Source organism: Rhyacophila brunnea, unplaced genomic scaffold (assembly GCF_057557595.1).
Source record: "Rhyacophila brunnea isolate RB1 unplaced genomic scaffold, BYU_Rbru_1.0 scaffold_12, whole genome shotgun sequence".
Lineage (NCBI taxonomy): Eukaryota > Metazoa > Arthropoda > Insecta > Trichoptera > Rhyacophilidae > Rhyacophila > Rhyacophila brunnea.
This window is the reverse complement of record NW_028232774.1, coordinates 36,115,103-36,139,802: the sequence shown is the minus strand read 5'-3', so window position 1 is coordinate 36,139,802 and position 24,700 is coordinate 36,115,103. Positions and strand designations below refer to the sequence as shown.

Sequence of the window (24,700 nt, the reverse complement as noted above, 5' to 3'; positions counted from 1 at the left end):
GTCGTTGTGCATATTGAATATATTATTATGTGATTATATTATTTAATATGTCAATATAAAATAAAAAAATATTTTTCTTAAGAAGGTAGGCTTTAAATAATCGCCTAGTATGGAGTCTTCGCCACTGGCTTATATACATAGATGAAACTTAAGCTTAAAAAGGTTAATAGTTACATTAGCTGTAAGTAATTTTGTAGTTTGAAGGTTTTCCATAAAACAGATGACGTATTTTTCAAAAACTAAGCGTTGAAAATCAACCATTTTTCCACCGAGAATTAATTGATAGTTAACACCAATGCAGTGAACGTAACTATTGCTGTATTTTAAAATTCGATGGCGGTTTGTTGCATAGGAAAAATGATCCTACAGGGGCCTCAAAATATGTCGGCATCTCACGTATTCATGTACCTAAAACCACCTCTGACAGTAGGTTAATTATTTATTTAAAGGTTTACATGTGAGTTTTAAGATTTTAAACATAAATAATGGTTATTCAAATTTTAGAATCAAAAATGTTAAGCTCTATTTATTACTTAGTATACTTATCTACGTTATTGCTTTTTCGGAACGTTTGCATTCAAATTATTATTGGAACTTTCCTGTGTTATTGGTATTAAATATTTGTTAGGAATAATCTATAGACCAGCGATACTCAACCTGCGGCCCTTTAAGCTTTTATGTGCGGCCCGAAACACATTTATTATCAGGAATTTCGTATATCTTGAGATTCGTTTCGACTTTGACGCACATATAGTGACACCCGAAGAGGATTGTCATTATGGCCCACATCAAATCTGGTATAAGAGTGTTGCTATTGCACACGATTAATTTAAAAAAACACGCATAATTTTTAAAATCTCAAAAATGTTTTGTAAAAAAGAGGGGGTTTCATGATTCATTTTCGTCACACCAGTAGTGATGCGGCCCGCGTTACTTTACAAAAATATATGTATTTGGCCCGAAGAAAAAAAAGGTTGAGTATCATCGCTATATACTATCCTCTAGCTAGAGTCTAGGCAAATAATTCCTTCTTCACCATTCAGTATATTCATATTGCGATAGTAAAAATTGGTAAGATCCTATCAGCGAACAAGTCATAGCAGAACCGATAATGGTGGGCTTAGGGACGTGGAGGTTCGATGCATCGACTGACTTTGAACCCTCCTCCACGAAAATATAATAATATTGAGGTTGACAGTGATTACACGTAATAATTTAGTGGTTTATTTTTTGTGGGTACCTACTAGTTAGTCTCTGTTTGTGTGGTTAAATGATGTAACCTTTTGATGTTATTTGCAGGGATTTAGGAATTATTTGGGTAATATTTTATATGTATTGTATGACCGGTATGAACCGTTTCGAGGCCCTTTTTAAATCTTCTGATGAATCAATGAAAATCGTCGCTGAGGACAAGCAGAGTATGTATCAATCTAAGAAATAACCTCCAGTTTAGCTGGATGTACGGATTAAACTCACCCAGAAACAATATACAACGTCGTAGTACTCGTATATTCTTGGGTTTTCACCGTGTCTCCTTCTTCCTTCTTTACTCGACGTTTCGGGCTCGTTGCAGAGGCCATTATCGAGTAAAGAAAGAAGAAGGAGACACGGTGAAAACCCAAGAATATACTACGATAAAAAACAACCGTGAAAGCCTCAAACATTATTATACAACGTGCAAATTCGACGATGGTTTAGCCTTGTAAAGTGGGGGTCCTTTCAAGGGTACTTGAACATGCATCATTCGGTTGTTGGCCATTATTGGGTATCAACCCATAACGATGTTGATAATAAAATTATTGAGAGCATCACTTAACCACGTTCTTTATATTTTTGTGTGAATTAAATTTTTCATTTAAAAACTTGCAGTTCTCTGCAGTGGACAAAGTGTACTGACTGACAAAGTAGTTATAGTTTTTTTTTCACAGATTCCACTGTTAATTATATATAATAATATGGAACATATATAATTTTGAAAAACACTGAGAGAATATATTATAACCAATAGAAAAAATCTTTTTTGAAAAAAAGTAAGCCAACCCTACTGGGAATCGAACCCCGTATCTCCCAGGTTTACGCCCTGATCCGTGCATTACCACTATATTACGAGGTGACATACTAATTGCGACAAACTTTAACTATTATTGGTCAATTTTAATACCTACTCATTAGTGCTTTTCCAAATCAAGCTACTTTGGCAATCGATTTTTGTTTCTTAAATCAAAGTAGGTAACTATTTACTATTACTTTGATTACTAACCGACGTCGTGGAATTTCTCCAATATCTCTCAGAAAGTGTTTTTCAAAATTATAAATGTTCAATAATCAGAATGATATATTCTTAAATCTTGTGAACTATTCGTTGAATAAAAGAAATAGTTAATTATAATAATATGTATTAAACATTACTTACTGTGATCGATTAGAAAAGTAATTAAAAAGGGTAAAAGAGGTTTCCATCACGCATTTAAGGGTTAAATGTTTCATGTTAAATAATATATTTTACCACAATATATGAAATACATTAGATTGGTCTGATCGAACAAATCGGAAAACCTTTACAGCATACGAGACGATGTTACTAAATATATAAACGAAAATATAAATAAATAAAATTACATTAATACGAGCGAACAAGCCAGTTGAGTGAATTTGTCGAGTCATGCGGTTTGTTTAGGATTACGGATAACATGGGTTCAGGTTTGAGTACCGGCTATGATGCACCAAGCCCGATTTAAACACTGCATTAATAATAAAAATCGATAGAACATTATCATTGATGGATACGGCCAGGCGCGCACACAGAAAAGTGCCATGGGTCCATTTCAAAAATAATATATACTTAAATAATAATTTATTTTTCATTTTTAAGGTGCCAGGAGTGATCTCGCGAAGCTAAAAAAAATCAGCAGTTGCCACTGACTTCCGCAGTTACCCCACCTGCTACTTACATTTCCCGTAATCAGATACTCGCGACGAACATCTAGTCGGCAGTTATAACTATGGGTTTATCCACCGCCATCTTTAGATTAATAAAGCTTGAGCATAACTTTTTGCGCAACCAACGAGTGGTCCACTGCCATACTATTTATTGATAACGTACTTGCAAGCAGAGTTTGGTATTCTATAATGACTGAAGAGTATAAATAAGTTATTAGTTATTGTCGTTTAGAATCGACTGTCACATTGACAAACGTCCTAGTGTATTATGATATTATTATACAAAGAAGAAGTTTACTTACTTTGATCGTCAATTCCAATTATTAATAACACATAACTACTAAATCAGATAAACTCCAAGGTCTCCAAGATACGTTAAAATAATCTGAAACTACAAATACTCCGACAAGTGAACACGACAGACGCGTCAGTATGAGCACTCTATAGACAATGACAGGTCATCCATAGACAACGGGAGGGGCGAAAAGTAGGACCAGTCGTGTAATGTATCGGCTTCCTTCTTCAGTGGGCAATGGTTTATCTGATCTACGATCTATTGCGACCTGTCGCATGCAGAAGTGGTTAACGAATGCACATGGATCGGTCATTATTATTAGGATCGCTGATATTCATTTGTGCTAGATATGTATTTTTACAAAAGAATAATTGCTTTGGTATATGTAAAGACCTTTATTGCAATGTAGGTACCTACCCAATGTTCTACACTACATGTCCAATGCTTGTGGCGACCTCAATCTTGGGTACCTACTACTTCTGAGATATTCAGATATTCGAAACAACTCAACCCAGACATTTTCAATTATTATTAACAAAAATCTTAAGTGTTTTCATGTGATCAGACAGTGCGTCGGTCGGGCATACCTATATGTCACTAAACGCACGACTTACTTCACTTGGCCCACAGGCCAGGATCTATTGCGCCCCCCTACCTATCGCTAAGGTTAAGGGCAGTGTGATTTTCTACAGTAGTGTTCCCCAAGTGGTTTCTACGGAACCCCCGGGTTGAGGGTATTCCGTGTATTTTTAGCGATTTTTAAATAGTTCATTTATTCAGTTGTCGGCAATCAGCATTAACATTTATTATGAAGCACTGATCGCGACCTCTTTTTGTGGTACCCAAGTAACTATGGAACCAGGGAACTCGGAAATAATGGGAACTGAAATACACAACGGGTAAGGCGATAGCAGGTAACCGACTCGAGTAAGGAAGAATCCGGGTTAAAATTACGTGTTAAGAATACGTTTTACGTCGAATACTAAAAACTGCTCTCGGTTTATGCATTTACGCTCATTTAATGTTGGTGTATTACACACACTATTGCACGTGCATAATGCGTGTTTCATTTTCGTAGGACACTCACACATTCAAAAGCCTGCTTCACCATGCGGCGTATTGAATATTGCCTATCGGTATTCTATTTATTATCTGTTCTGTGTATGGAACCCTTCGGCATATTGGATAAAAAGCCATTTTGTAAGTCAGGAAGCACACATAAAACAATTATTTCTACGCGTGAATTATCATTTAATTAGGCAATCAATCATCATACCACATCAGATTTTATCGCATAACCACATTTTTTGAAATGATAAAAATCACTTTTTTACTATTAGAGCAAATTTGTGCTGAGTGTTTTTTTTTTCATTTAACGGGTCGACTTGGCCCGTTGGTCGGATCACTGGGCCCCCTCTAAGTGTGAGGCCTCAGTGCCAGCGTTCGGCGTAGCGTTGAGCGTTTTGCGCAACTCAAACGTATAACCGTGTGTGAAAATGTTCGTAGGCAATGTATTTTTTTGGTTATACATTTATACGGTTATACGTTTGAGTTGCGCAAAACGCTCAACGCTACGCCGAACGCTGGCACTGAGGCCTCACACTAAGCCCAGGCCCGCAGGCTAGATCCCTGTTAGCCCCCCGCTTGTAGTGGCCATGTAGTGGGTACCTGACCACATTTATTTATTCGAAAGACTCAGAGTTTAATAGGCAGACTAGTTTATGAGCGACGTATTATTTTTCATATTATGCTTCATCTGATTATTGGAATATGATAACGCGACGTTTGAATCTTGTTAAAATTAAATTAAAACAATATTATAATTCATTCTGGATTATGGTCAGATCCAAATATAACGTGACTGGCCACGGTGTTAGAAGATATACAAAAATGGAATAATAAATTAGAAATGATCAAAACAAGCCACAAAAAAATTAACAAAACCTGTTGTAATGGTGTATAATATTATTATTTCCTATCGCGAGAGGGCGGCGCCGAACTCCTCAAAATCTGCTGCGTCACGCACCCGTGGCACGCTGCACAGCCAGTCCCTCCAGCAATTAGGCACCCCCGCGGACTACGATTCCACAAATTAACATAATTTTCAGTCTCTCAAACATTTGTTATCTAAGAGCCCAATGCACAACCGTCTGCCATAACTAAAATTTATTTGGCACAAAACACTATGCAGAAAGCCTGTCATAGTTATGATCGAGTTATCTATGGTCCACCAAATCTTAAATAGCTTTGTTCTGTTTTTCTATTGAAAATAGACCATACATAAAATATGTCTTTTCCATAATTTAGGTAAATTATTTTGTAATTGTTAAACGATGACAATAATAATATGAAAACTGCACCTTATAAATGCAATAACTATAAATACACAATTAATATTTAATTATAATACTTTTATGTATCCATTATCAGTCATTATACGTGATTTCACAGGTCCCGTAAGATATTTTTTTAACATGGTAACATTAGTGTCAAGCGCCAAACGAAACATTTATCGACCTTCAAATATCAATCCTAATATTTCTTTGGGCCAAAGTACAATTAGTATATTATATTATTCATATTAAGATATTTTTTTAAATGAATTTGTGTGTAGGTATGTACTGTTATATAGACACGAGATTTTATTTTGACAACTGTCAGTGGAAAGTGTACTGCCTACAGCCCTACATGACCTAGATTTTTCCGTAAAATGTACTCTCAAAATGACAGTTCGTTATTGTATGGATACAGAAGGCAACGTGTTCATAACTCTTTAGTCTATAGTTACCACATGGTTTTCGGTTCCTTAAGGAAAAATTGGTGTACGAATTGTGCATTGGGCTCTAAGCCAGTTTTCCGATCGCAACTTGTTTGTAATTTGAATTATTATTGATTAAAATTTAACACGTGCTGAAGTAAAGCCTGCTGCGCGTCTATTCTATACACAAGAGTGCTTTCGGCCGCTACGGCAGCTATCTAGAGTAGGTTTGTATCGAAGTATTAGCACTTATTGTAACAATAAATTATAATAAGTAATTTGTAATTTTTACAATACGTGCTATGTTTAAACAGCACATATATTGGCTATGCTGAATTTTAGAGCGAGCTAGACATTTTTGACTGTTTAGATGGCTTGGACTCAGGTATGGATCTAATATGTTGAGGAAGTAACTAGAATTCATTTTTCATAAAAAATGTGTTAATACAACCTCTATTTTGTGTCGGTGGAAGAATATAATGATATTTTTAGGATCGAACATGGTTGAATAAGTTATCAACACTTTGAAAATTTTTGAGCACCGGCGGTAAAGGTTTAACCAATCTACGGCCAAAGTTAAATGATGCGCTTTAAAACTACATATATTAAATACTTATAGGTCTCTACAATATATGTAATATTATTATTCACTAGGTATCCAATGTTGTGTCGTACCTACTTATCTGACTCATTTTATTTTTATGTTTATTTATATTCATAAATGCACAATTATTATGCATTGGCGGCTAGGTATACCACGAACTGACAACCAATGGTTGATGAACACATAAATATTGTGTAGATTTTAAGTAGGTACCTACCTACATTCAAACAGGAGTGAAGGATCACAATAACTTTAATTTGCTGAATGCAAGAAAGTTGCATGTATTACACAATATAAAAAAATATGCTCTATTTTGCAGTTTATCAGGATTGGAGGTCAATCTATTAGTTAGTGGAGAGAATTTTGATTTACTGTTTTATCTTAAAAATTATAAGTAGGTACAACAAAATAAAAAAGCACAGAACTGAAAATATATTATCATTAGGGAGCGCATTGCCTAGTCTAGCACCATTCGCTAATATTGCCTGATAAGTTTGACACGATAAACGATTCTCACCATGGCCCCAACATTCTGAAGTGGGCCTCCAAGCCAGGATATATGGCGGACCCCCTACCTATCGCTAAGGTTATGGGCAGTGTGAATTTTGACAGTAGTGTTCCTCAAATGGTTTTCCCGGAACCCCTGAGTTAAAGTGATTCTGTGTATTTTTAGCGATTTTTAAATAAATCCAGTTGTTTTATTGAGTTGTCGGCTCTCATCATCATATTTATTATGAAGCACTGGTCGCGACTTCCTTTTGTGGTAGCCAAGTAACATGCAACCCTTCGCCATATTAACATACTAAGAATAATTGTAAAATAAAATTCTGCACGTGAATTATCATTTAATTATATCAATCATCGTATCACATCAAATTGCATCGTACGCCACATATTTTAAAATGTTAATATTGTTTAAGGGGGGACATGCTCGTCGAAGGTCAAAATTGAGTTTTTATTGTATTTTCAAACCATGATCCTGGACACTCCTTAAACGTTGTAGATAATCTATTTATATAATTTTGAAGCCTTATTATCCTTTATAGTTATTTTAAACATTTGATGACTGCATGAAGTATTTTTGTTACATAAAATAGTATTCTTTTAAACCTCTCGCTCTAATGTTTTAGAATATAGTCATATTTCGGTACAGAACTGTGCAGTGGTGTTAAAAATTTTTACATTTATTAATTTTTAAACGCATTTATAAAACCATTAGTATAATTTATTACGAGATAATTTTTGTAAAATATTCACGATAAAAAATTATTTTGATAATCTCTGTGATCCCAAATTTGACAAGAATTAGGCATTTTATTATTCAAAAAATCGGCAAGATTAACACATTTGATGATGATTCTAAAGATACTTATTATAAGCTATGTCTTTGACCATTCAAGTGTGATAAACATTTTATGAATAATGATTGCTTTATAATAATTATTGACCTAAGAATAAGGTAGTGTTTTTTTGAAATACGCCATTTCTTTTGTCATTCCCTAGTGGTTAAGCTACAACATACGGCCGTAGCCATAAAATGACAAACTATAATTAAAGTAGGGAGTAAAATTATGTTAACGCGCGTGTTTGAACATGTACCTAACGCGCGTTAATATCATTTTACTCCCTACTTTAATTATAGTTTGTTAATTTATGGCTACGGCCGTATGTTGTAGCTTAATTACTGGGGAATGACAAAAGAAATGGCGTATTTCAAAAAAACACTACCTAATTCTTAGGTCAATAATTATTATAAAGCAATCATTATTCATAAAATGTTTATCACACTTGAATGGTCAAAGACATATCTTATAATAAATATCTTTAGAATCATCTTGAAATGTGTTATTCTTGCCGATTTTTTGAATAATAAAATGCCTAATTCTTGTCAAATTTGGGATCACAGAGATTATCAATATAATTTTTTATCGTGAATATTTTACAAAAATTATCTCGTAATAAATTATGCTAATGGTTTTATAAATACGTTTAAAAATTAATACATGTAAAAAATCTTAACACCACTGCACAGTTATGTACCGAAATATGACTATATTCTAAAACATTAGAGCGAGAGGTTTAAAAGAATACTATTTTATGTAACAAAAATACTTCATGCAGTCATCAAATGTTTAAAATAACTATAAAGGATAATAAGGCTTCAAAATTATATAAATAAATCATCTACAACGTTTAAGGAGTGTCCAGGATCATGGTTTGAATATACAATAAAAACTCAATTTTGACCTTCGACGAGCATGTCCCCCCTTAAGGGAAATAGCGTAAATAACTTTTTTTACTATTGCGGGAAAATTTTTGGTGTGTTTTTTACCTCACTTAACTGGCTGACCCGCCACGCCTGGCCCCCAGGATAGAGCCCTGTCAGTCCTCCTTGTCATGGTTCTCACCCAGAATAGGTCATAGTTGCCATGTAAATAATTGACGGGTGCATATATATTCAAATTCAAATCGCACCCGAGGAATAATAGTGGCACAAGTCCAAATTTGTCATTTTTGAGTTAAGTATGCAGAAATGTTCCAAGATATCATTTCTATCCGCACAAATAGCGGCATAATTCTTAAAAATATAATCGTGGCCTTAAAAGCATTTTTATCATTATCATATTATAACATTTTACTTGAATTCAAGCAGAAATAGTGGCACAATGATCATTGCGCCATTGTTATTGCGGATAACATTCAAAATGAGATGATTCAAGTGTGCCAACTTCACGCTATTATAAAGTAAATTTAAAGAAAACTGATTTAACACACCAAAATAAAATATTCAAACCGCTCTCCTGCAAAAACAAGTTTTTTGAGTTGTGCCACTATTATTCCCCGGATGCGAAATTATTACATGGTTTTATACCAATAAGTATGTCTTGGGATGCGGTGCATCTAGATTCTATATCTAGAACATGGACTGCACGTCACTGGTAATCACTATATACCCGAAACAAACATTAATATTCTACTTACTAAATATGAATGTAGCACAGGGTTTCATAATATATTAATTAATTATAAAAATATTAATAATATATGGTAATACCTAGATACCTTCCTAGTAGTTACTTATTGTATCGACCAATGAATGAACCATTAAAATATTTTCTTGCTTCCATAATCTACTTGTTTCGCATAATTTTACGAAATGGAAATCGGTGAACAAACCAGCTCTTGGTTTATCATCAAATATGCGTCCAAGTATCCTCAGCCATCTGCCGCATACGATAGGAATTCCCAATATCGACCGCGGATCCCAAATAAGGAGACCTGACCACTTAACCAACGGTTATGGCTCGATTGCGATTATCACATATCATAAATAACAAATCGCGAGGCAACTCGGCATAGCAAACTCGCCTCAATTTGGTTTGACCATTTTTTTTACGAAGCGATTAATGAATTAAATCAACATTAACATTGATATTTTGCAATGAGGAGTTTATCCATAGATATTGAACAGTACTTATTATATATACCATATAATATAATATATGTATATACTATATAGGAAGATAGGGGATAGGTTACTGAAAAAGTGCTAACTTGGAGAGTCATACCCAGGGAACACAACAATACTACGCAGTGGGGGGGGGGGGGTTGCTTTTGAGTTTAAGTCTCAAGCATGGAGAAATATGCGATTAACTTAAAACACGTGTTAAAAACTACGTCTGAATGATTAAGATCCGAAATAAATAGTGCACAATAAACTTTGTCAGCCATCATTATTTGTTTTCATTGAACTAAGAATATAAATTGCAGATAGTGTTTGTTAGTTTTTAAAATTAAATAATTAAACCCTGCCTACACCAAACCATTATAGTGGAGGAAGGTGGAGATCCGACAAAAATAATGTACATTTTGTCAGACATATTTAATTGTTTTCATTTAATTAAGAGTAGATACATATTGCATATTATGATGTTGGTATGTTTTTTTTTAAATTCATTAAGCCATGCCTAAACCGAGCCATAATAATATATATATGAATATTTTTTGACTATTATCTATTATGCATTTAAAAAAATAACTAACACTATCTGCAATTTGTAAGTCTTAGTTCAATGAAAACAAATATGTAAAACTGACAAAGTCTAGTGTGCACTATTTATGTCAGAATTTAACAGCCTACCTCCACCCTTCGCCACTGCTAGGTGCCCTTTAGACTTTTTGCGATTTGATACGATGATTGACTATTACATTTCTATCTTATTAAAGTGATCTGTCAATATCATACTTTCGGGACTTAAAAGTAGATATTTTTTATCAAATATTTGTTATTTATTAGTTAACTAAGTTAACTATTTATTTTAAAATTCGTAAAAATTACCGCTCGGTGAAATGGGTGTTACACATGTGTTTTCGTGTAATTTCTACAAGATTTTATAAATCATCATTTTCTACTATTATTCGGTATTCTAATAAATTATGATGATCCAAAAGAGCTCACAGAAAGACTTAATGAAACTGTATCAATTAACTAATAATTCTTAAGATTTTAAGAATGTCCCATTCTAATTATTGAACATACATAATTTTGAAAACACTCTCAATATAGCAAACAGAAAAAATCTTTTTTTGAAAAAAGTAAGACACCCGGCAGGAATCGAACCTGTGTCTCTTGGGTATAGTTCCCTGTGCATTACCACTATGCTACGACTGCCATGCTTAATTGCGACAAATTTTAACTACTGGCCTTTTTAATATCTGCTCATACGCGCTCTCCAGCAAGTTCAAGTAAGTTACAACAGAAAATATTGGAGTGATCCGTGACGTCGGTTAGTAATTAAAATACTTTAATTTAGAATACAAAACCCGATCGTCTGCCGTAACTCAATTTGGAGAGCGCCTATGAGCAGGTATTAAAAAGGCCAATAGTTAAAATTTGTCGCAATTGAGCATGGCAGTCGTAGCATAGTGGTAATGCACAAGGCGCGATACCTACGAGACGCTGGTTTGATTACTGTCGGATGTCCTCCTTTTTCAAAAAAAAGATTTTTTCTATTGGCTATTTTTTCTCATGAGTGTTTTCAAAATGATGTGTTCGAAACTGTATCAGTATACAAATTATCAATTATTCTGCTAGTCTCGTCACTGTTAAAAATATAGGTAGTTGAAAAAAATATTTCCAAGGTACGATTCGGTGACTCAATTTCTTTGGATATATTATAAATTATTGAAAAAATATATTACAATAACTCATCGATTAAAAATGCGTTCGCATATAAGGTGAAAAAATAATCATTTTTATATAATTAACAGCCTCAATAAGGCGTCGCCGGTGACAGGTTGGTACAACCCGTATATGGATTCATAATTATTGTCGCATGAAAAATATATAATTAATATTATTAATTATATTATATACCAATATACTTGCATACTACTACCTACTACTTAGCCATGTTCGATCCTTAGAGTAGGTATCATATGGGCTTTCAGTTTAGTGGAGAAGGTATTAACAGATTTTGCTTTTACGAGAAATGTAAGTTAGCCACTTGCTCAATGTATTAGGCCCATACTCTTGACTACACAAATTGAAAAAAAATATTTTGTATTTCCAGACCCAGGGCTCGAACCAAGGATCCACGACATTATTACGTTCAGTAGAAGCAGTTTCGATGGCCTAGCAGCATCGTGTCAATTTATAAAATTATGGATTTCAGGGTTCAAATTCCGAGTCAATCAAATATGTTGTTTTTTTTTCAATATTTATGTTTGACGCCAGACCACAGATTTAATAATTTAAACAAACATCTGACATATATTTTTTTTATAAAAACGTGAATCTGCTAAGAAGCTTCTCTGTGACACAGTCATAATCGACGTCGGTTTGTAGAGACAATTAAAAAAATGTACCAACAGTATGAACCGATGTAAATTATTTTGCCATCATCAGTTTTATTAAAAATGTTTTTTTTACCAAATTATTGTAGATTCCAAAATGGTCACACCTTTGTATCCATGTAAAGGTTCCATGAATGAACAGAACATAATATAACATAGCATGAAGAAACAGAACGCTGACAAAACAGAGAACAGCAATATAACATTTAATATTAAAATTGTCGTATCTCTATATTATGTTATACTTATAGATTTTTAATATTACAGGTTTTAAATACGCGGTAAAAAATCAAATCATATAATTTCTGCATTTCTAATCACTGGAATGCGTCAATTAAATGGGACTCAACTCGGTGTTGCCTGAAAACCAGGTACCTACCTATATCTCATCCTAACCAATCTAATATGTTCGAACGAAATAATGAATTTAATAATTTTGTGGAGTTGTGCATGATTGTCAAAATAAAGTAGATACATTAAGGTTAAATATTTATATATACTTCGTTTATAAATTTAAGTTTTCCAAGTATTTAATTAATAAACGACAAAAATGTTTTATTTTTCCCCTGGCTGTTCTGTATTGTCACTGTTCTGTTTTGTCACCATTCTGTTTTGTTTCTTCATGCTCTGTTTTTTCCGGTTACCGTCGGATATTCGTATTAAGAGCAAGATGTTATATACCTACTTAATTATATATTATGTTAATATCCGTTTCCTTCGTGTTCACAACAGTGGCGTAGTCCTCATTTTTCGTAGGGCCATTAAAAAAACTACTATCTAGGTTAATAAGATCACTTGTGGACTTTTTTTATCTCAATTATTCTACAAGATTCATTTGTCATATACGGTATGACAAATGAAGAATAGATGTAGAATAATTGTAGATGAAGAATAGATGTAGAATAATTGAGATAAAAAAAGTCCACAAATGATCTTATTAACCTAGATAGTAATTTTTTTAATGGCCCTACGAAAAATGAGGACTACGCCACTGTTGTGAACACGAAGGAAACGGATATTAACATAATATATAATTAAGTAGGTATATAACATCTTGCTCTTAATACGAATATCCGAGATTGACGCTGGTTATATCACTAATATTATTAATCGTAGACCGAAATAGCTGTCAATTCAGATTGTATTTAGGTATTATATTTGTAAATCAAATATCATAAAATTAATAAAAAAAAACTTTGTGAAAAATACTAATCATTATTATAGATTGTCTTTCTTTTTAAGACTTTTTATAAGGAAGCTACTGCCTCATTTGTTTCACGGAAAACCGCCGCTGACAATACATAGTTTGGCATTATTATTTTCTAAGCACCCTGTACAGAATCACAAATAATGTATGCATACAACTCAATTCATCTAAGTAGCTAAGTTATTCGTCTGTATAAAGACATTAACGCGTGTTTTTATATAGACTAGAAGGTATAGTGACGATATCATGCAGGTATTAATCAGTGTTTATGGATCGAGTAATAAGGAATCCATATGTCGCCATCAGCAGGTTGTCAAGACTTGTTTTCACCTTTTTAAGCATCAATCGTCACCTGCGTTGTAGCATGTTATAATTTACAATTTAAAAAATTTCACAATCATAATTTAAGTCAGGGATGGCGAATCTGTGGCACGCGTGCCACCAGTAGCACGCGACATGATTTTGCATGGCACGCCAATGTTTTATTTTGACGATAAAAAAATGACTTACTAAAAAATACAAAAGAGTTTTTACAAATAAATTAAAAAATATTGATGACATAGCCATGCGTATTTTTTTCGGTTTTTAATAATATTTACCTATTGATGCGCAAACAGAAATAACGAAATGCGTAAATGACAGATCGCAATGTATAAAAAATAGCATGCAAATACTACAAATTTCAAGAATAAGCATTACGTTTGTAAAATCAATGTAAATATATCATTTTATAGGTCGGTCCTTAGGCTTCATGCGTTTCACATAATATTATCGCACTGACTTCATCAGGCGGCGGGAGAAGTCGTCTCAAAGCCGTCTCGTGAACCTCTGATTTTGATCGATTTACAATGCTTGAGACCAATCAAGTAATTAAAAATGAAAATATTCTATCAACAAACCTGATGAAATTTATCGAAATTCGTTTAAATATATATATATCGCTAAAAATGGAAGAATATATGAAGAAATCGTGTTTAAAATGCTTCCACGATCTCTTTAAACATGGAAAAAATTATTCAAAGAATAAAAAATATAAAAAGGCTAGAAACACGGCGAAAGATAGAATCTCAAGAACTCAATTGTAATTTTCCAACCTTTTTGACAGTTTTCTTAAAATGTATATTTTTTCATTTTTTCCCTATGAAAAACTGCCCGGCCCTGACTTTCTCTGATCTTTCAGAGTCAAATACTCACCTTTTAAGTCTACTCATAACAGAAACTTGAAATTTTTAAATCATTAAAGGTGATAGCCTACATAAAACGTCTGAAAAATCTTAAATTTAACTTTTATTTAAGTTTTATTTTTAGACTTAATATACATTAGATCTCAAGTAGGTAGGTATACAAATATAGTAAAAATAATTATTACTAGCAATAATTCATCATTATTCATTTATTGTTATTAATTTAGTGATATATTGGATACAATGAATATTCGTTGAAAATTTTTAATTCGATGGTTTTAATAATATTTAATTATGTCGGTACATAATATGCTAAAAAGTTTATTTAGGTACTTACACGTTTGAAATAATGAATACACATTCTGCATAAACTAGGGACATTTATGAGAAATCGAAAATGATCTATTTTCTTAAGAAATGTATCTATAAATAATGAAAACAAACAAAACAATATTAAAATAAAATCACTCACCTAGCATTTTACTGAGATCTGCATTGTGCAAGTCAGGATTTTCGTCAGCCAACTTCTTCCTCTCTACCTTCGCCCACACCATGAAGGCGTTCATAGGCCTCCTGATCCTGGCCTCCTTCAGTGCCTTCGCCTGCCCGATCTTACTCCCAAACGCTGTCCTCGGGTACGGAGATCCTTGATAGTCCCTCCCAGCATCGAACGGCATTCGATAATCGGCGATCGTAAGTCTTGACGGATCGTAATGCGCGGTAGGTCTTGCGCCATAGTCGATACTGTACCCCATAGCATGGTGTGACCATTGCATACCGTGATCGTCGCCGTGTTTTATTCCACTCAGCAAATGGACAGGTTGCATTGAGTTCATCTCATTGCCTGATATCGAGTGCATGATCTGCTGTGTCATAAGCGAGTTATCGTGGTGGTTTGGGAGACAGTTCTGGTCTTGGGCTTGAGGCGGTGCAGGTTGAGATGGTTGCTGCTGGTGGGGTTGTATATGGTTGGGGCTCTGCGAAGATCCATGGACGTACTGCTCGTAGGATCGGTGGTAGGTAGGAGGCGATTGGCGTGCCGCCCGCGGTGATCCGCCTGCTTCCAACATACTGGAAAGAAAAATAGGAAACGTTATGTAACATCATTTAATTACATATTTATTATGAGTTCAGTTTGCTTAATGATCTATTAAAAACCATAATCACTTTCAATTACTTGCACTATAAAAATGCTTATAATTTAATTAGGTAAATATGAGGGTAGGCAGACCATGGGTTGCTTTGAGGCGGCAAATTATAAAGAGTGCCAAACGAAAGGATGTGTATGATCATACAAACTTTTGAAAGCAGTGGCTGTTTTCCATAAAGTGGCAGCTAAATAGGATAAGAAAGTATCGAATTATTAACACGTATTGTAACAATTACAATAATTTAGTTATACTTGTTAAAATAAGTGCTATGTTTTAACAGCACCTCTCTTGGCTGTGATAAATTTTAGACCAAGATAGACAGTTTTAACAGTTCGGGCGACTAACTTATTGTAATTGTTACAATAAGTGTTATTAATTCGATACTTTCTTACCCTATTTAGCTGCCGTATAGGCCGTAAGCAGTTTTGTGTATAAAATAGAATATGCGCTGAAATAGGTAGATAGTTTTACTACGTTTACTTTCGTCAGCTGAATACAGAACTCTTCTAAGATTTGATTTATTTTAGGAGTTCTTTGAAACAACCTACTTAAATTATGTATTATTAATATAAATAAATGTATACATCATAATTTAACTGTTGATGAAAAAAGTGCTGTATAAATTTATAAATAAAAGTAGGCACTAAATAATTAATTATGCTGTTTCAAAAAACACTTTTGTAAAATATTTCAAATGTGAGTTAGAATACTAGTTATGCATTCAGTTGACATTATGTTTTGATAATATCGATTAATTACTAGAGCGAATATCGTCACTGTTCTGGCAGAAGACACTAATTTGAAAAAATGACATATTGAGTTAGTTCTACCAAAATGTTCCTTATTTCAAACTTTACCGTCTGGAAACCTTCTTAATAAATAAACAGTCTTTATTTTAAAGTCATCCTTTTTACGATTTTTAATAAACTCACATGATAGACCATTTCAAACATTTTAACAACTCCAAAGTTAAATTACTCAAAACTAGTATTCTCCAGTTAGTGTGTTCTGCCAAAACAGAGACGATATGATATATGATATGAATATGGCGATGCGCCGATTGTGCAAATGACGCGAGCCGAACGAAATATAATTTGTCATAAAAATTCAACATGCGTCCTTTTAATGTTATGTTTATTATTATATTCGTAATAATAATAGTAAGTATATTCTTTGACATGTTTTCTTTTTTAAGTACATGCGGAACCTTTTTTAGTCATCTTTACACGATTTAAGAATATATTCCTCCGACGCCATCACAAAACAAATTGACGTGCGAACAGGTCGACTATCGCTCTCCGACTGGCGACGACTGCGAAATTTCGTCCCACATACTGTTGAAAATAAAATTATTTGCCGTTTCACTTATGTACGCTCTTAACAGTCAGTCATATTAGGTAAAATATATATTATATTTTCCTGAGTATTTTGATCGACTTTCAATATTAATACTATCGTGTTGCTGTGTAGCAGTTCGCAGAGCAATAAATCGCAAAAGATATTCCATTCATTCCCTCATACCTGGAACTTTGCAGTGAAAAACAACAAATAAACATTTAGGCTTCTGTGAATCCGCGAATGCGAATAAATTATCGCGTTCTCAGTATGCCGTTTTTACATTCCAAGTATGTCAAACTTTCGAGCGAAAATCACTTCAATTGTTCTCGTTTCGGATGCAATGCTGACAAAAATAATGCTCCATCTTTATGTGTACCGGGAAATGAAATTTCCACGAAAGACACATGAATTTACTCTCCATACTAGCGTACTTGTACATATAGCATTCATATCCGCAGCTTGAATTTTAATTAGGTAGTCAAATATTAAAAAAAAATAACGCAATCAAATATTTGAACAATCAAAAAACGACACCCTTGTCTTATTTGAAACTAATCAGTATAATAATAGCTTATAACTTTAAAACTTAATAAATTACAAGATAAAACGAACTTTCTATATACAACGTTTTTAAATTTTCTGTTGAATTATATTAACTTGATTTGACTAGCTTAAACGATCAAAAAAAAATTGTATTTGATAGAAATAATATTGAAATGTTATTTTGACACTCATATTGATTTCCATAGTAACGCACGTAGATATTATATATTAATAATTTCCTGGCAACCAATAATAGTGGATTGGATTACGGATTTCTTCCAAAATAACTTTTCATACAAAACAGAATTAACAGAAAATGAAATTAATTCTACTTAAAGATGTCTAAAAGTATTTAAAAAATGCATTGGCATCGTGTTCTGATATATTCTAAAAGTTTCAAATGTCTATCTATTTTGAATGAAAAGTTATTTCGACACCATTATTGGTCCTAGCAACTAAATTATTAATATATACGTGCGTTACTATGGAAATTAATATGACATGTCAAGTACAAATTTTTTGATCGTTTAAGCTAGTCAAGTCAAGTTTATATGGTTCAACAGAATTTAAAAACGTTGTATATAAAAGTTCTTTTTATCTTGTAATTATTTTATCATTAATTTTGTGATGGGAAAAATATTCATTAGAATAATTTATTTTTCAAGTGCATGCATAGAGTTTTCAAGTATTATTTTCTAATTTAATATTATAATTACAATTAAAGACGTGATACAATGCGACATACATTTGTTTTCGCAGTGCAAAGTATGTTATATTCAAGTGGTCAAATCAATTTCCAATAATTTAAATAGTATTCTGAAAAAAAAACAAATATACCTACCTACACTTTTTTCTTCAATGTATATTTGGACCTAGAGTATGGACCTAATAGGATGTCCAATTAGTGGCTAACATCAATTTCTCGTAAAAAAAATGTTAATACAAGGCTTACCTTGAAGGCATATAATATATGTATAAGTATATTATTATGACCATATTAGGATTGAACGTGGTTATATATACAATATACTGTATTATAGTAACGTGATGCAAAAAACAGATGATTTTCGCTTATATGTCTTCGATATAGTACCTACGTAGTTTCGATATTTTGTTTGACATGACTTATAAAAAAACCGTCTTACGATTGAATAAATAAACAAATATTCAGAAAAATATATAATTTATAGAAATATACCTATCCATCTATCGAATGAATCATATTTTTTTTATTATTTCGATATTAAGAAAAATAGTGTTTAGAAAAGGTTCCCCTAAATAGACTGGGTAATGATTAGAAACAATACTTGCCTCACGGTAGAGGCCTGTCAGAAATTATATTTTATCAAGATAATAAGTCCAGGATTTGAGAGGTTGGATGCATAGTCAATAACCATCATTCGTATAACGATAAAGCCAATTTTCATTTTACCGATACCCATCATTATATCTAGATATCTACTTAAAAATATATAGGAAAGTTATAAACGATAGATTAATAATTACATTATTATTACAAATGTAAATGGTGGCCGCGCGGCTTAAGCATTGGAATATAAAGCCGTGGGTCCCAGGTTCGAATCCTGGGTCTGGCAAGTACACAATATATTGTTTTTCAATTTGTGTGTGTCAGGGTATGGACCTAATAGGTTGAGCAAGTGGCTGACATCCATTTCTCGTAAAAAACAAAAGCTCTACTCTGCGGAGGCCCATATGATCCTATCAGGATCGGACATGGTCGAAAAAAAAAGATTTATTACTAAATATATTTAATTATCCGTATCTAAAAAAATAGCACCTACCTTCTATATTTATATTACTTATCAAAAATTAAAACAATGGTGGTGTGGTTAATAGGTTTCGATGCAATATGAACACAATGGTGTTTTTAAAATATTTGTGGTCCTACAAATATTAATCTGAGGTTAATTATTACAAAAGGAAAATACAAGATTATGTGATATCGTCACTGTACAGGCCAAGTAGCGTAACCCTCAAATATCAAATTGTTCAGGAAGTGAAAAAAAACTGTGGGCATTGGATTTACTTATTATTTTATATAATATTTATTTATTATTTTATATATATTATTACAAATTGAGTGGGTGTACGTACCTTGTTTCTTAATTTTAGAGAGGGTTACAGAATTTGGCTGGAATATTTTATGTCATGTTACAAATGGCTTAAAAAATAGTTGATTTAGGATTTATGATACTTGGCCAGTTCGTGTAAGAGTATGCCAAAGTCCATTACCATCAAAATGTCACTTTGGTGAGGATGAGAGTTACGGCAATTGGCCTGTACAGTGACGTTATAATAGGCTAACAACCTGATATATATCTGCATATTTTGTATACTAAATACCTATAAGTATAATAAATAACTCCTGTAAAACAAGTTAATTAGGTATCTACCACACATTTCTAAGATAAAGAGTTGTGTCTAATGGTATTTATGACAAATATTTATTTTTTACCGATATTTAAATGATCAATCCAAGGATGAACAAAAACTTTGACATAGTAAATTTAATACGGACCTCCCCGGTCGTGATTGTTGGTGTAAACCATAATTATTAACTTATCTGATCTTGCATCTACCGAAGACGGACCTTGAAGATTATTTTTAGACAACGTACGTGGAAGTGTCTACTAAAACCAGTCACAACTTTGCTTATGAATCAAAAACGGATAAAATAACAATTGAGACACTTCCGGTAGAATTGTCTAGCGTTAATTTACGAAAAAATATACATTAGATAAGACCAAGTATAAATATTTAATTGTAGGTCGAGAGTCAAAGGTAAAATATAAGTAAATGATCAATTCCACTACTGATCAAAATACATTTTTTTTAATAGTCTCTAATCAGTATACAGTATGCTTATAGTCGCGATGCATTGAGAAAATCATGGAAAACTCTGTAATTTAACTTAATAGAGACATTTCCACAGCATGGAAATTCAGAAACAGGGAATACAAAAAAAATAAAAGAAAGCGACACACGGCATAGTTTGCCGCGGTTTGACTATGTCGGACATGGCCCCCACATCCCGAATCGGGCCCCAGGCTATAATCTTTGGCGGCCCCCCTACCTATCGCTTAGGTTAAAGGCAGTGTGACGCTCTACAGTAGCATTTTCTAAATGGTGTTTGAGGTAAAATAAGGGTAGGTATTCAGTGTATTTTAGCGTTTTTATAATACATATATTTTTTAATACATTCATTTGAAATATGGAATTATCGAGTATCGACACACAATAATTGTTATCAAAAATTGCAACGCAAAACCATACATTTTAAAATGTTACATTGTTCGCAGTAAAAAAGCACTTTTTAAATATTAGAACAAATTTGTGATGTGTGTTTTATCTCATTTATCTGATCGACCCACCACGTCGGGCCCCCTTAAGCCCGTAGCTTCAGGATAGAAACCTCTCAGATCTCTCTTTGTGGAGGCCATGATGCCAGATCACCAGCGCTCGAAATGGAAAATTTTACGAACCGGAGCGCTCGATAATTTTACGAAAATATCAACTACTTATATTATACTATACTACATTAATTGTTAATGTGATTTATAAAAATAAGTGTGTTATTTTTTTATCATATGAAATATCTAGCTCATATGGTCAAATTAATATTTCCACAAGACGGAGCGATAATTTTGTGGATTTTATGAACCGGAACGACGCTCCGGTGCGTTTCAGTCCATTTCGAGCCCTGCAGATCACAGAACAGTTCTGAGCTCCCTGTGCCAGATTATACATCACAATATTATCTATGTAAAAAACTGGTCTACTACCATTGCAGGTTTCGTGTTTCTTAGCCCTAAAAGTGATATTAATATAACAGCTTAACAAAGTGTTCATACTAACTACGTAAAGAGTTTGAGATAAATGTACTTGATTCAAATTGACATCTTCAAATTACGTAAAAAATAGTTATAATATGGAATGTGACAGCGTTTTTTTCAAACGATAGAGATTCTTAAAATCCATCAAATTGCATTCTAATTTCAAAAACGGGTATTTTTTGACATAACGTTTTCTGCAAGTTATATTACATACTACCACCTGCATCATACTAAAATAATTTTAGATCTTGTTTGATTTGTGTTCATCTTTTTAAATTACATTAGATTTAAATTACAGATAACACAATGACTCACTAGAAGCGTTGCAAAATATATATTTATTACTAGGATATTATATTAGTAATACTAAGTTATAAAAGTAAGTAGGTATACGTTGATACACGTAAATATTACTAAGTCGGATGAAGTAAAACCATGCGCTTGCAGTGTCTCCACCGCACCACATTGCAGAGAACAATGGAGCATAATAATTATTATTATTCCCGGTTGTTGGGTGGTGACTTGTCTGCGGCCGGAAAACGGTTTATTTGTTTTAATTTACAGCTCGAGAGAACTGCGGAGTGACGTCATAACTCACAACCACCGCAGCTAAACACTACCTCCGCTATTTAAGGACAAAACAAGGACAGAGTAAAAAAATATTATATTATCTAAGAGTGGGTAGCAATATTTTGACACCTCTGGGCTTTGGGGTTTCTTTAGAATGAATAGCAAAAAGTTAAGGCTCCTCAGAGTTGATGCATGGTCGAAAAAGATCGTGGCTAGGCGATGGACGGATTGCGGGTCGCGGGTGCAAATGCCGAACGAAATATAATTTGTCATATAAATCCAACATGCGTCCATTTAATGTTCTGTTTATTGTTCTATTAGTAACAATAATAATATATTCATCGACATGTTTTCTTTTTCATGTAAATGGGTAACGTTTTTAGTCATCTTTACACGATTTAAGAATTAAAACCCCCGTCGCCATCACAAAAGAAATTGACGTATTGACACCTTGACGTTCGCTCTCCGAATGCCAGCGAGTCCAAAATTTCGTCACGCCTATAGTTATTTTTATTTTGTTAACTGTCAATTCATGGTGGAACTGCATTGTATCGTTGTTTTTATTTAATAAAACGCAATTTTATTAAATAAAACCAAATATAAAGGCAAAAACCACTGAGGCGGACGAAACCGGTCCTAATATTTTAATTAAAAGTGGAATAAGTACTATAAAAAATTGCGTTTTATTAAATAAAAACAACAATACGCCTATAGTTGAAAATTATTTGCCGTTTCACTGATGTAGGTACCGTCTTTACACATAATTTATAATATTCATAATATTATATCAGTGGCGAAGGGTGGAGGTAGGCCGTTAATATTCTACATAAATAGTGCGAAAGTTTGTCAGTCGCACTGAACTAAGAATACAATTTGCAGATGGTGCTGGTTAGTTTTTAAAATTTCTATTAAGCCTTGCTTAAATCCTTAAATCAACCCATAATAGTTAAAGTATGCTATGGGTTATACAAAAATAGTGCACACTTTTTCAGTCATACTTATTTGTTTTTGTTGAATTAAGATTACATATTATTGAGATAGTGTAAGTTTGTTTTTTTTAAATTCCTTAACGCAAAGTATCTGAAATTATGGCATAACTTTAGATATTTTATAGATAAACGAATATTTTTTAACAAGGATAAGGCAGGGTTAAATTAAATTTGTACACATTACACATTATAGTATTAGTTCTATGAAAACAAAAAAATACGTTTAACTGAAAAAGTTTAGTATGGACTATTTATGTCGTATCTTTGTCACTGAATTATAATATATATACACAATTGGGGGGTCCCGAAAATAGAATTAATTTGTTTTAAGGCTTTAACATTTCAACACATATTTAATTACGGAAGGTTAGCTAAGAGGGTGGCCGAAAAGCCTTCCTAGCTTACAAAATAACGAAAAATGAGTAGGTTACATTAACACTATTTAACAGTTGCTGATGAAAGTGTGACAAACCAGAAGCAAAAAGTATTGTGATGATAATGTTGATTCATTAATATCGGTCGAACAAATAAACCAGTCCATGTCAGAGAGCTTGTCATTTTTTCACCGATCAATATTTTGGTAGCCCGAAAAGAGGATGAGAACCTGAAATAGCTCAAGGTATTTGTTCAGGTTGACAGTCACAGAGAACAAAATTTAGCTAGCTCAAGATGGACGGTCCAATATCCATGTGAATTCTACTGATATAGAAGTCATAGTGAAAATAAATTTCATTTAAGTCTGAATGAGTTCATAATAACTAATAACAAAAAAGTCAATAATAAACAGTATAAATGTACTAACAAATCACTTTAAATTCGAGGATAAGCACAGATAAGTTTTAAAATTTTCTGTTGAATCATATAAACTTGACTTGACTAGCTTAAACGATCAAAAAAAATGTACTTGATAGAAATACTGAATAATGAAATGTCATTCCATATTGATTTCCATAGTAACGCACGTATATATTATTAATAATTTAGTTGCTAGGACCCCCCAGCAACCAATAATGGTATCAAAATAACTCTTCATACAAAACAGAATTAACTGAAAATGAATTAAATTCTACTTAAAGATGGCTAAAAGTATTAAAAAATGTATTGGCATCGTTCTGATATATTCTAAAAGTTTCAAATGTCTAGTTAGTCGAGAAGTTAGTTAAAAATCGATTGCAAGATTTGTACCGGACAAACAACCACCGGACAAATAAGAATACAAGCTAAGAAAAACGTTGTAAAATTGAGTTTAGCGATAAATATTCTGAATATAAAAAAAATAACATACCTGATCTGTGCTTATTTAAAACAACTAACATCGTTTAATCGAAAAATGTTCGACACATTTAATTGTATAGTAAAACCTAACCTAACCTAACCCAACCTAAAATAACCCAATATAATCTTAGTGTGT

General features: G+C 32.9%; 1 protein-coding gene across 5 annotated transcripts in view; it reads right to left on the bottom strand.

The window, feature by feature from the left end:
• Positions 1-24,700, bottom strand: part of LOC147078104 (uncharacterized) — a 265,519-nt gene that overhangs the window by 158,997 nt on the left and 81,822 nt on the right. For all 5 annotated transcript variants that reach the window (XM_085961205.1, XM_085961206.1, XM_085961208.1 and 2 more), the window contains one exon: positions 15,317-15,915. In XM_085961205.1, coding sequence (XP_085817331.1) covers positions 15,317-15,915 — 599 coding nt within the window. The remainder of the gene's footprint in view (positions 1-15,316; positions 15,916-24,700) is intronic.